Genomic DNA, 14,004 nt, shown 5'->3' on the forward strand with positions numbered 1-14,004 from the left:
CGCCGGAAAGGGCAGCTGGAACAGAGCAGCAAAGGCGGAAGGAGTGAACGGATAACCAGACAGAGGCAGCATGCAGGCGCTGCTCTCAGAAGTGAGGTAACAGGAGTGGGGGTGACCAGGGGGGGGGCGTGTCTCAAACTGCAGTTGGAAGAGAGAGGAGAGGAAAAAGTACTAGGCTGTTTGTAGACCCAGGAAAGAGGACGAGTAGGAAGGAAGCACCAGCAATGCAGAGAGAAGCAGGAGGAGCTGGGGTCGCAAAACCAGACAAGGGCAGGGAGCAAGGGGGAGAGGACAGTGAAGACAGTAAAAAACACCCCAACGTGGACACTCTCGGAATCCAACCCCACATCACTGCTCCCCTCTACTGCCCACCTCACTGCATGGAATGCTCATCTTTACCATAAGGCCTGGCACAACCAACACGATCACAAGCCACCTTCTGGTCCCTCCACACGTCATTTCCTACCAGTGCCCTATGTGAGCCACGACTACTTTACTTTCCAAACACCCTCGTACCCATTCTGTGCTATGGCATTCGCTGTCCCCCCAAAACGAGAGCAACCTCAACCTGGCACCCGCCCCTCTCCCTACCTGTTGATACCCACCCACCTCCTGAGGTCCAGAAAGCCCTTCTCAATCTCCCCAGCGCGCTGAGAGTCATTCTTCCGCTGATCGGCACGGCAATCGCCTGCTCTACCTCCTCAAAACCATCATGTTCTCTTGTGTGTTTGTTGTTATTTGTGTACTAGATTCTAAGCCTCTTAAGGTATAGAACGACGTCTCTGCGCCAGTCTCCTTGGCCTTCAGAGCAGAGCCTTGTAGGCAGAGTAGAGAGTTAATGTCGGTTGAATGGATGCTTGAGATTCGGCTTTGGAAGCGCTGTCTTAAATACAGCTCCCTGTACTAATCAAGTGAAAATTAAAATAAAAATACTTAAACCTTTACAATGGGAACGTCTCAGGTGAGCAAAAAACAAAATGAACCTGGGACATCCTGTACCGGTAAACAAAGAAACACTCAAGGATTAATGGGGGAATATTTACAGGACTTAACGGGAACCAGCTTGAAGAAGTGCCAATGGGCCAAATAATGCAGATGATCCGACAATTCCTCTTCTAGGTATTTACCCCCTAACTATGAAAACACTATTTCACAAAGACATATGTACCTCTATGTTCCCTGCAGCATTATTTGTAGTACAAGAGGAAACAACTGAAGTGTCTGTCCATCAACAAATGAGTCAGATGTTACACACACACACACACACACACACACACACACACACACGCTGGAACACTACTCAGCCATTAAAAAGATGAAATATTGCCATTTGTTGCAACATGGATGGATCTTGAAGGCATTATGCTAAGTGAAATAAGCATGTCAGAAAAGGACAAAAACTGTATGATTTCACTCATACGTGGAATATAAAACAAAACAGCAGCAAATGAACTAAAAAAACACAACTCATAGATGCAGACAACAGAATAGCAATTACCAGAGGGGAGGGGAGGGGAGGGGAGGGGAGGGCAAAACAGGCAAAGTGGGTCAAATACATGGTAAGGAGAGGAAGCTGCCGGGTCCGGGGGACGGGCACACAGCAGAGCACACAGATATCGAATTACAATGTTGTGCACCTGCTATTTCCATGATGTTATGAACCAATGTTACCTTAATAAACTTAATTTTTTAAAAATTTAATACAGTATACCCCGTTGCCCATGCTATTTTGCTTTCTGCAGTTTAATTTACCTGTGGTCAACCATGGTCCAAAAATATTAAACGGAAAAGTGAAGATATTTTGAGAAGAGAGAGACCACATTCATATAACTGTTATCATAGCATATTGTTACCACTGTTCTATTTTATTCTTAGGTATCATTGTCAATCTCCTGCTGTCCATAGTTTATAAATTAAACTGTATCGTAGGTATGTACGCATAGGAAAAAAACACAGTCCATGCAGGGTTCGGTACTGTCCGTGGTGTCAGGCATCCACGGGGAGGTCTTGAAACTGGGGATCCCCCGTGGATTTGAGTGGACTACAGTACTGCATGTTTTCTACATATGTCCAAGAAATTGCATATAATGGTAGCTTATTCTATGAATCCAGAGTGGCTATAATCATGACAACAATTTTAGATGTAACTGCAGCCAAATATTATTCTGGCTTCAAGATCTCCAAATCTCCATAATTTATTCAAATTGTATTAACTGTGTAAGGCATTTGAGCAATAGTGTACCTTACCTTGGGAAGAGGTGTATGGTTCTGTATAATGTCCATTATAATGCAGCTGGGGTGGGGGAGGCATCACATAGGGTTGGGGTTTAGGCTGAGAAATGGAAAGTTCAAAACAGGGTTATGACTATGTGATATATATAAAATAATTTTCTGCTGGCTTAAAAAGCTTCTAAAGGAGTCAAATATATTTTACATGAAATGTAAACATGAAGACCCTATAGCTCTTAATATATCTGTCATTTTCAATGTTTCTCAAAATGGCAAGATAAGCCCTACGCACTGATCTCAGACATCGGAAAGCACAAGAAAACAAGCTGCATCCACAAGGAGCAAGAAGGAATAGACACAAATTTCCTGAATTCTTATATAAACATCTGAACATAAGAAGCTTATATGTAATATAACTAATCTTATTAGGCAAAATTGTCTAGTATTTTAAATATCCACTAAATTCTGATTATTCTTGGCTAATTCTCAAAATTTTTAATGTTAGGTTGGACCTAATATTTAAATATGTGTAATATAATAAATGCTGTATGTAATATAAATATTGGGCTTAACCTATGGGGAAAAAAATCACCATTTCTTTGCTCAAAAGCGACACACTTGTGGTTCACAAATCAAATATTGACATACTTGTGGTTCAAACTTAAACACTACCGAAAGCCAATTTTATTAACGAAGATGACTTCACTAAAAGAAACACGGCGATCATAGTTTTCCTTCTTTCTTACCAGTGACATCCTTGAGGAAGGCCTCCTCCTGCTTGGGTTCACTGTGACGGTCTGCGTTTGCCTGTAAAACAAAACATGTCTTTGAGGAGGTAGAGATATATAGACATGCTCATCATATACACACACTCATACTCTTCCTAATTCTACCAAAATAAATTAAAAGGAAGGCAAAGTGACAAATCCTCTAGAGTAAGAAAGACAAAGGGATCCAACCATAAACTTGAGAAAAGAGAGGAGATTCTCTGTCCCTCGGTTGGGCCTCGGCCCCTTCCTGCTGCCCAGACCCCTCTGGCCACATTCCAAGGTCTCAGCCTCCTCATTGGAGCATCGGGGGTGGGGGACAGCAGCAGTAAATTCCCCTGGTCCAGCCAGGAAAAAAACCCCTGGAGTGACCATAAGCAGAGGGGAAAAGGGCAAGGCGAGATGAGATCGCCCACAAACTCATCCCAGGGGAAGCAAGATTCAGTGCAAGCGCGTCTCTCCCGGGGGCCTGGGTCAGCACTGGCCACCTCCACTAACGGTCCCGAGGGGTGGCCATCACCTGCCAGCCCTAAAGCCCACAGCAATGGGAACCACCTTTAATTAAAAGCCTGTTAACCACAGCCTACAAACATAACAAAGAGATAAATTTTAACTTTGGTAACTCAAGAAGCTATAAGTTAGGGAAAGCAAAAAAGAAAATTTGGTTCAGTGGGCCTATGGTAAACTCATTAATTTACTTTTCTTTCAAGAAACTTCTGATTGGTTTTAAATGTACTTTTTAAAAGGAAATGAGGATATTCAGAAATGCCACTGATATTTATCAGAGGAAAGGAGATTTTAAACTATTCACAACAAGTTCCACCTTTCAATAAAATCTGGTCAAAAAGGAACAAACAGAAAAGTCCATTTGTAATTCTATCATTTTTAAACAGAGGCAGGCATTTTTTTGTCCTTGTGTGTGGTCGGTTTTATCACAAGTAAGATCTAGGAATCTAAACACAGAGGATTCTTGGCTTTGTTGATGACTTACATAATTTTGTCAAAGCATTTTTAAAAAACCTTTTACCACCTGTCCTTGGCTCATGAGCTTATGTGACACGTAATTACTGATTACAAAAATATTTTATGACCTTTGGTTATAGCGTTCTAAGGACTAATTACTAGAAAATCCATAATCACAAAGTGGACACTCGCTCCATTTAATCAGCAAATTTTCCATATCGAGCTTCATAAACTAACATTATTCTTAGCATTCTATCATAAACTAACATTATTCTTAGCATTCTATCAACTGGTCTTATATTCAAACCCTGAATATTAGCCTATTTTTACAAGATTTTTGAGATTAAAAGAAAATTAATGCTTATTAAGAACAACGCCACGTGACTACAATGCTTTTACGAGTTGACTTAAATGCTTTAATGCTTTCTTTAATAATCTCCATTCAATATCACTGGAATGTATTAAGGTTGTTAATGAATAGATGTCTCTTTTCCAAAGGATGCTCCATTTTACCAGTATTATGTTACTCAACAATAAAATGGATGTTTATGAGACTGCAAAAATACCTGTATCAACCAGTAAAATATTATACATACTGGTAAAGGAGTGAAATGAGTCTGGATAGTGTGTCTGTGCTTTTTTTTTTTTTTTTAAAGATTCCTAACTGCGCATTGATATTTCCTAAAATCACTGTCCAGAATTTGAAGACCCCGCATTTCATAGCCTTGAAATTTGTTGTCTTTGTTCATTCTCCATTGTCAGGGCCAGGTTTAGGCAAACTGGTCCTTTGAAGTTTATATTTGTTCCAGAGACTCACTAAGTGGACTGAACTTTTAAAGTACTATAAATTCAAAATTCAGAAGTGGAGAGAAAGGATTGCTGATAAAATCCTCCAACGTGTCCGGAGTTGCCCAGCCTGCGGCAAAAATAAACTTGTGTGTTACACACAGAATCCAAGGACGCAGAGCTTAGGGCACAGGCAGCCACTCCCACATATGCTATCTATTTCGCCGTCCTTGCTGGCAGCACCCGGTACGGAGGCGACGCTGGCCACTGCGGAGGATGCTTCTGCTAAACACAAACACACAAGTACATCTTCCTCCTGCCAAACTGGTATTGTCGGCCTCGTCATCAGTTCTACTATTCTAACCCCCTCTCTCTGCTTGCTGATATTCTTGTAAAGGGAATTTACTGTGAGGTCAGCTCTCCTCCACTTAGTCCACAAGAGGAAATGGTGTGCAACTCAGTTGTGTTTTCTGGACTTTTGGGTAGTTACTATGCCAATGGGTGCTGCTAAAAAATGAGACACGTGAACAATTTGAAAAAATCATGGGACTGTGTGAACTGGAGAAAACAAAATAAGAAAAGGCTGCAAGCTTGAGTAAAATAAATAAGAAATGCTTTTTGAAACGGCGCCAAAGACCGTACGTGATTAGCTTGCGGAATCTAAACACCAAGCCCGTGAGGGAGGCTGGTTACTACCCTGATTTTACAGATGAGGGAACTGATACTTAGATTAAGTAAATTACTCCTGGTCACATGGGCAGTAAGTAGCAAAACCGGCATTTGAACCAGGCAGGTCTGTCAACCTCCTGAGCACAGGTCCCTAACGATCCATTATCTGACCCCTCTCCTCAACCCCAACTGATCTGCAAGCTCCATGGAGGCAAGAGGATGGACACACCAGGGAACCACTGAAATCCAACCTCCCCTCCAGAGAAAGTCTGCTGAAATTTCTGTCACTTGGCTGTGCAGGTTGGGAGATGCCATTCTGCCCACTCTTCCCCTCCACAGAGAAGAGAGAAAGCCTCCTACACCAAGAACCCTCTCAAGACTCCTTTTGTCTCCCAGGCTTTTCCTCACATAAATTCGAGAGGTTGATTACAGCATGACCAGCTCTGGGGGTTGGGGTGGGGGATAGGGGGCTGGAAGAAGACGTTGACCTAAGAAACTGACATTCTCATTTAATTCCGCATCCAACCCTAAAAGAATATTAAGCAAGGTCCTATTATCCCGTTTTATAAATTAAAAAGCAAAAAGAAATTGTTGTTATCCAACATTTTTAAGGCCCAAGTAAAATAAGATGATTCTGTTACCTAAAGTTCCTTGTTTAAAAGTGGAGGGGGGAGGCAAGTCTGATGATGGATCATGCCATTCTATGAATTCTAAAATGCAGTAATCTGCGTCAAGGTCAGATGAATCTCAGAAGGCCAACTCAAACGCCATTACATTATATGTCAAGATCGAGGGCTGGGGAAGGGGACAGTCAAGGAGTGAAGTCAGAATCCACCTCCTGTGCTACCAGCGGCCCCAGCCGGAACCAGATGCCTACTTCCGGGCCTGCTGCAGGCTCACCACACTGGAGTTTACTCATTTGGACCATGAGGCAAATCTACCAACACTTCAGAATCATTAAAATATTAAATATGACTAAACAGTAGAGGTTGGGAGCCTTAAAAGACCATATCATTTACCACAAACAGACAATAATTTCTTTTCCCTCTAATTTTACAACTATCAGGTGGTTTTGCCAAAAAAAAAAAAAAAAAAAAAAATCTTTTTAAAAAAGGTAATACCACCAACCAATATGGAAGCCTAACAGAAAGGGATTATATTTTATGATTTATTCAAAATGACTGATTCTCTCTTATTTTCCAGAAAAAGAATGAACTGAGATCATCATGGCTCAATATTATGAATACTCTTAAAACTTATGAAAGGCTTTATACTTATGAAAAGGCTGTGGTCCAACAGACCACATATCTACTGTTTGAATCTCAGAACACACTTGTGCACAAAAATAATGTCACCCATGGTTGGGGTAACCAGGCCAGCCCAGAGGAGCCTGGAAAGCAACTATCCTACACTAGCGGCACCACCGAACTTAGCCACCAGGGGGAGCACTTTCACACACAGATGCACCCAGAACTCCAAGCCATTGAGCAGAGGCTCCCTATGCCCACCAGAAAGCAGGGTTGGTCCTCCCTATCAGCTAGTGCTTTCCAAATCCCATCACCAGACCAGCAGTAGGACTCAGATAAAAACATGGTTGGAAGGGATGCTAAGCCAGACACCTGGGGACGATGGTGAATGAGAGAGCCTGCCAGCATGGAGCTCCGTCGGATGAGACAGACTAGTCACACCCACATCAAGACAGCAGACAGGAACACTCTAGCAGTTTAGCACAGTGGCTAAGAGCACAGGCTCTAGTCTCACTGCTCCCAATTGCTAGTCGTATGGCAGGGGTATGACACGTTACTTCTCTAAGTCTCCAAACCTTCATCTATACAAGGGCAACGATAATTGTATCAAACAGGGTTACTGTAAAGATTGAAGGAGATAAAAGCATTTAGCAAAATGCTTGACACACGTAAGGCAATTACTGAATTAGGATCGTTATGAAAATAGAAGGGAAACAACAGGACTTTGAGAATAGTACTGAGGACTAAGCAAACTAGAAGCACGGTGGACTCTGGGGTGGCTGCATTTAACCTGGATCTTGAAGAATGACTGAGTCTGCCAGAGAAGAGGACAAAGGACATTCTAGCCAAGGCATAGGGCTGCGAGAGGCATCAGCGTTGTGACGACTGATGGGTTCTGGGAGCCCGGATCGAGGGTCAGCTGGGCAGATGAGCCCAGAGGACCCCAGGAGACTGCACTTAACCCCAGAGCTGAGGAAGGGTGTTTGGGAGGAACAGGCTCGAGTTTGGTCCTGACCTCTAACTTTGAGAGCAGTGTTACATCTTTTACTCATCCATACAGAAGACAGGCTGGAGCCAGGTCAGATGGGGCAGGTGAGGCCAGATGGGAGGCAACTGCAATGACCCAGAGGACAATTTAGATAAAAGGGGATGGAGCGAAACCAGGTCTCAGTTAGGATGTCACTCCACTGGGAAGCCGTCCCTAACTCAGGGGTTCTGGGCTAGGTACCCTTCTCCTGAGGGCTCCTACTGTACCACAGACATGCCAGGTCAGAGCTCCTCACGCTTGTTTCTGTAGACTCATTCAACAAATTCATCACGGCAAGTGTGGGCCAGGCCCTTGCTCAGCACTGGGAATGTAGGGCTTAAGACAGGGAGAATGCCTGTCTGCCACATGGCAGGGAGGCTTACCTGCGGGGAGGGGATGCAGACAATAAACAAGTAAACAAACAAGCATATAAATTCAAGTGGTGCTGAGTGCTATGAAGAATAAAACAGAGTAAGGAAAGAGAGACAGGTAGCAGCCTCTTAAAGAGGGCACCTCTGATGAGACACTGATGAGATGAGGGAGCGAGGCACATGAGGACATGGGAGAGGAGCATTTCAGACAGAAGCAGGGGCAAGGATAGCATCCCCAGTGGTGAAACACGCACACAGACCAGAAAGGATGCTAGTGCGGCTGGAACAGGGTGAGTGAGCAGGCGGCTAAAGCAAACAAGGATGGAACCAGGCAAGGACCAGATGGCATACGGCCTGGTACTTTCAAATATAATGAGACGAATGCCAGTGCAGGGTTTTAAGAAGAGTGATAGGATTTGACTCGTGTCAAACTAAGATCATTCTGGCTGACTCATGGAAAGTAAGCTACGGGCAGGACAGGCACAGAAGGGCAAGGGTCAGAAGGCTACTGCAGTGTTCCAGATGACAGTCTATGGTGACTGGGTGAAAATGGTCAGCTGCCACTTGTTGAAATAGGAAAGAAGGAAGAAAGCAGGTCTGGGGGCCGGAAGAGAAAGAGCAAATCAAGAGTTTGGCTTTAGACGTATTGAATTAAGGCTGCCTCTTAGGTACCCAAGTGGAGATGTCAAGCAGGCAGTGGGATATGTGAGTCAAGTGCTCAGGGAGAAGATGCAGCGAGAAAAGCAGATGCACGCTCAGCAGATGCTACTTTTAAGCCTGAGGCAAGGTGAACGCCCTAGAGAACGAGAATAGATAGGGAAGAGGTCTGACGACGAAACCAGCAAAGGATACTGGGAAGAAGCAGCACAGAAAGAGAAAAAGCAGGAGAGGGTGAGGCCCCGACACCCAAGGAAGAGCAGGGTGCGGGAAGGAAGGGCGGTCAGAGGTTGGGTGCTGCTGGGCAGTCAAGTGGAAGCATCTTGAAATGACCGCTGGATAAAGGTCACTGTCACGGTGAGAAGCAGTGTCAGTGATAGGGTAGCTTAGGAGAAACACAGTGGAAGGAAGGAGAGAAAGCAAGTAGATACGACTCTTTCGAAGGAATCTGCTGTAACAGAGAGCAGAGATATGGTGCTATGGCTAGAGGACATGAGGAATAAAGGAAGTGTTTTAAGACATATTACGGCATGTTTGTGTGCTGACGGGAACGACGCAGCAGAGGCTACGAAAAATGTACATTAGGAAGAAGGGGCATAAATTCTTCAAGTGGCTTGAAAAGCAATCATCTTCAATTACTCAAAATGCTGATAAAAAATTACAGGATATTCCTAAATAACGCTCGAGAATTAGAATGATTCTAGTAAACAGCCAAAAGAGATCTTAAAGGCATATCCATAGTTATTAAAAGTTGGTTGAAAGCTAAAATGAAAATGCTTGAGAAATATTTTAACACACAAAAGCAAAGGTTTATTATAAAAATGTCATGAAAATGACATCATTTTCATAAAATTTACCATTCTCATGGCATAAGACAGCTCAAGATGAAAATTTCTAAACTCATTATTTTCTACAATTTCCACTAATAGGATATACTCACAGGCTGCACTGATTTAGTCTGTAAAATTTGTGCCGTGCAACGCAGAGCCTCCATACATATTTTGCTGTTTCCATGTCTTCCTAGCAAACAAAATATGCACAAAATAAATGAAAGCACATTTACAACTGGATACAGAGTTTATGTGAGGACAAGACATGATTGGGTGACATAGTATGTCAAGTCACTTTTAACACACTGTCACTCCTTCATTTTCAAATAATGTGCCTATCATAGGAATGCTATAATTATGATTTTAATTATTAGAACAAAAAAACTAACTGTGATTCTTATATTAAACAATTTCAAAATGACTTAGAAATTTAAAAATTATGAGAATATCAGCTTTTAGTTTGACAAATAGATTCTCAAAGACATTTTTAAACCAAATGTTTGACTCGGTGACTTAATATTGCCTTTGTCAAGAGAGCAAAAACAAATAACTATGAAATAATATTTCTACACAGCCATTCACTTATCAAGGGGAATTAAAATATTAGTGCTTATTTTCTCCCTTACTTAGTCTCTTAAATTTAATTTAAAGATTATCATGACCAGAGACTATTTATTCAAGGACTCGTTCATTCAACAATAATATTTACTGAGCAACTACTTTTGCCAAGTGCTATCATGCAAAATGTCATAAAATTTTACATTTTATAAAACTGTGAAACATTATAATTTTAATGCCACTCCCGCAAACACGCACACGCAAATACTAACTTAACTTTCAGGAAAAACATTCCGTGAGGATTCCTAACATTTACTCACAGTCTGAAACTGGATGGTCTCCTCTTTATTTGCCAGCTCTAATGCAAAAAAGGACTTATTGTGGGACATGTTAGCGATGTCGTGCCACCTAAAGGACAACAAACAGAAACGGCAAAGTGTGTGCTCACGTTCACACTAGCAGATAAGAGTTTTCCTTCTTGAGCCTGATGCATATGTTAATATTTGTTAATTATTTCAGAAAGAAAATAGTTGTTTTAATCGGCTAGTGTGCACCTTCTAATTGATGACAACACCAAGTTGCACAAAGTAAATGTTTACTAAATGAAGACGAAGAGTATTTCAGAATGTAAAATCTATTTGTCCTCATTTGCCAGATTAGCGCGATCAAAATTTCCTATTTTAGCTGGATGCCAAAGCCTCCTTCCTTCATTCAACAAACATCGTAAAGGGCACCCATTTCCACCACGCCAGAAATTGTGTTAGGTCCTAGAAATGCGTGGCACAGCGGGTATGCCCAGGCTTCCCACTATCCTCTCGGAACTGCTGAGACGGATTTTGACAAAACTGACATAATGTTTTACTACTTTATAAAAGCAACATAAATTTTTAATTTTTCATCAAGATGATAAAATCAAAATAGGTAGTATCTCGGTAAGCCTGCAAATATTTCTATTAAATGACACTTCAGATTTTCTAGGTTATGAATTTTAAGGTATGAAAAGGGATTGAACGACATGGTTCGATTTACTATCTTTAAGATACTGGAACAAAGAATACTGAAAAGGAAATTTATATCACCTGCAATATCACTGCTCAGCCACTATTAGCACACGGCTTTATATCCTTCCTACCTGTGTTATACAGACATTTCACGATTTCCACAAATGAATACTATCATTTTCTTTTAATCAGAAGAAAAAAAAATCACCATTACAAAACGTAACTGCAATGTACTTAGATGTTCATATTTTAGGAATTTTGGTACATTAACTAGAGTCAGAGAGAGCCCTACATTTTCCACAAGAAATAGCCCTAGAAACCAAAGCTGAAATGGAAATTCACATCCAAGGAATGGCCTCCATATGGTAAGAAAAGGGGCACATATTTTTAAGTATTTCTTAAGTTGACCATCATTATAAAGCACTATTGTCTGCACATCTGGTTTTGAAGAAAGTCACTTACAAAAGAACTGCTATAGTCTGGTGGTATTTTATTCTAGGAAGGGCATAGTTCCATTTCCTATTGAGACCTTGGGAGAGACTTATGAGCAATATAACTGATACAGGGACTAAAAAATATCACCACACAGAAAGATGTAAGAAAAATACCGAAATATCACAGGAGGCCTTCCATTCTTGTGTTTCACAAAGATACCTTCAAGACATGCTCCAATGGATATGTCGCTGCCTTGGCTATCCTAAAAGGAGAAAAAAAAAAAAAAAAACTCAGGCAGCGGAAATACGAAAACTACAACAACTACACCTCGTGCCCTAAACTTGTCTCCCAGATATAAAATGTTCAGAAGACCTAGAGTAGAGTAACTATTCTGCAGGAAAAAAGTCTGAAAGTTATAAATGTTATCATCTTGAAAATATGTACGTGGGAAGAGATGGACCCGTAAGGCAGCGGTCCCCAACTTTTTTGGCACCAGGGACCGGTGCTCCTATGAGACTGTAACGCCTGAGGATCTGCAGTGCAGCTGAGGCAGTGATGCTGGCGCTGGGGAGCGGCTGCAATTACAGATGAAGCTTCGCTTGTTGGTCAGCTGCTTACCTCCTGCTGTGCGGCCTGGTTCTTAACAGGCTATGGACCGGTATCAGTCCACCAGCCCGGGGGTTGGGGACCCCTGCCTTAAGGAAAGCTCTTTCAGGAGCATTCAAAGAATAAACCGCAAAACAGGAATGTGTTTTACTACAAAATTTTGGCCACAAGGACCCCAGCTTTTACATCTCCGGACTTTTGTGTTCAGCCTTGGGACAGCAAGGATCCCTGGGCTTCCCACCGTCCTCTCGGAGCTGCTGAGATGGACCGTGGAGAGCCCCAGCCTTGGCGTCCTGTGTACTGACCTTCGCAGGGTAGCTCTCTTCTCCGTAGCCATCCATTCTCTCTACCTCCTGCATGTACAGCATCTCGGCATCAGGAGCTGTGAGCCCTCTGCAACCCAAAAGATGTTAGTAAGATTGATTGCTCACGAAACTAAAAATGAAAAAAAAAGAAAGCTTTCCTAAACACTACATATGAATTTGGCACAAAACATTATAAACATTTCAAGTCTCTAAGCATCTGTATTGATTATATCAATCCATCAATATTTACTGAAAACTGACCACATGCAAAAAAGCACTGTGCTGCACACTGAGGGTTAGTTATAAAAGGCCCTATCCCCTGTACTTTAGGCAGGCAAGGGGAATGTGGGGGATAAGACAACCCTCTAAAACGGCTTCAGGAAAAGCGAGGATTCTTTCTCAACCACTGAGTAACTGCTTATTATCCAAAGTATCAGGCGATACCAAGCATCGTGTGCTAAATGCCAAATGGTAGAAGTGCAGGAAATAAGAGTTAGGAGGATAGAAATTCTTTTTAGCTCCAGTGACAGAATTACAAGGATGGGTAGGAAGGTGACGGGGGTAAAGAAGGTGCCCAACTGCGTGGCAACTTGCCTCTCCAGCCTCACCTTCTGCCGCGCCTCATACCCACAAGGCACCCCGCACTGCGGCCATCCCGAACTCTGCGTTTCTCTGAGTACACCATTTCCCCCCATGCCTCTAGGCCCGTGCGCACACTAATCCCTCTATCTGGTATACCCATCACTCATCTGTGTACCTGGTCAATCCCTAATATCCTCTAAGACTTGGCCTGTGTATCACTCCTTGTCACCTTCTGTGAGTGCCCTGAGTCTAAGTCAGATGCCCCTGGTTTGTGCAGACCGGCTGCATCCTTGCACATTATTCCCACTGCTCCCATATTCTGTTATTCATATTGGAATTACTGCCACAATGAGATGTCCTGCCTACCCCTTAGACTGCAAGGCAGGAAACACATTCTCCGATGGCAGGGAATCTTTCTGTTTATCTCTGTGCCACAGCATCCAGCACCCTGCCTCATGGAGAATAATAGTAATAAGCTATCTTTTAAGGAGATGCACACGTGAATAAATGAAAGTAACAAAAGACAAGGCAATGCATGCCTGAGGAATTAATTGTGCTGGGGGGAAACGGTTCATTTGGGACAGCAGAAGGTAAAGGTGGATAGGCAGGATTTAACCAATTTATAGGAGGCCTTTAATCCAGGGGTAATGAACTCGGGCTAGTGAAGAGCAAGAAAAGATTCATGAGCATTTGAGAAGGAGAGAAGGGAGATAAGAGGAAAGTGATATTTTAGGAAGATTAAGCCTTTGTGAGAGATTGTATGGGTTTGAATGGGGAGAGGCTAAAGGCAAAAGGTTATTTTTAATGGGAGGGAATGAACAATAGGTTATAATTAGACAGACCTGGGTTCAAATCCCACCTCAACCACCTGTAACTTTGGGCAAGTTATTTAGTCTTTTTTGAGCTTGGCTTCCCCAATCTGTAAGGAGATAATAACATTTACCTTAAAGAGTAGTTATAAGAATTTAATG

General features: G+C 42.4%; 1 protein-coding gene and 1 long non-coding RNA gene across 3 annotated transcripts in view; both read right to left on the minus strand.

Annotated features, from left to right (window-relative positions):
- PTPN21 (protein tyrosine phosphatase, non-receptor type 21) overlaps window positions 1-14,004 on the minus strand; it is a 60,168-nt gene that overhangs the window by 14,452 nt on the left and 31,712 nt on the right. For both annotated transcript variants that reach the window (XM_011357123.2, XM_023528840.1), the window contains 6 exons: window positions 12,452-12,539; window positions 11,714-11,802; window positions 10,425-10,512; window positions 9,657-9,736; window positions 2,976-3,036; window positions 2,248-2,332 (listed from right to left, as the gene is read on the minus strand). In XM_011357123.2, coding sequence (XP_011355425.1) covers window positions 2,248-2,332; window positions 2,976-3,036; window positions 9,657-9,736; window positions 10,425-10,512; window positions 11,714-11,802; window positions 12,452-12,539 — 491 coding nt within the window. The remainder of the gene's footprint in view (window positions 1-2,247; window positions 2,333-2,975; window positions 3,037-9,656; window positions 9,737-10,424; window positions 10,513-11,713; window positions 11,803-12,451; window positions 12,540-14,004) is intronic.
- LOC111737890 lies at window positions 4,766-9,650 on the minus strand. The gene is made up of 2 exons (XR_002779612.1): window positions 7,916-9,650; window positions 4,766-7,774 (listed from the first exon to the last, which is right to left on the minus strand). It is a non-coding gene; the product is annotated as an uncharacterized LOC111737890 (long non-coding RNA).

This window comes from Pteropus vampyrus, unplaced genomic scaffold (genome assembly GCF_000151845.1).
Source record: "Pteropus vampyrus isolate Shadow unplaced genomic scaffold, Pvam_2.0 Scaffold32, whole genome shotgun sequence".
In the NCBI taxonomy this organism is placed as follows: Eukaryota; Metazoa; Chordata; class Mammalia; order Chiroptera; family Pteropodidae; genus Pteropus; species Pteropus vampyrus.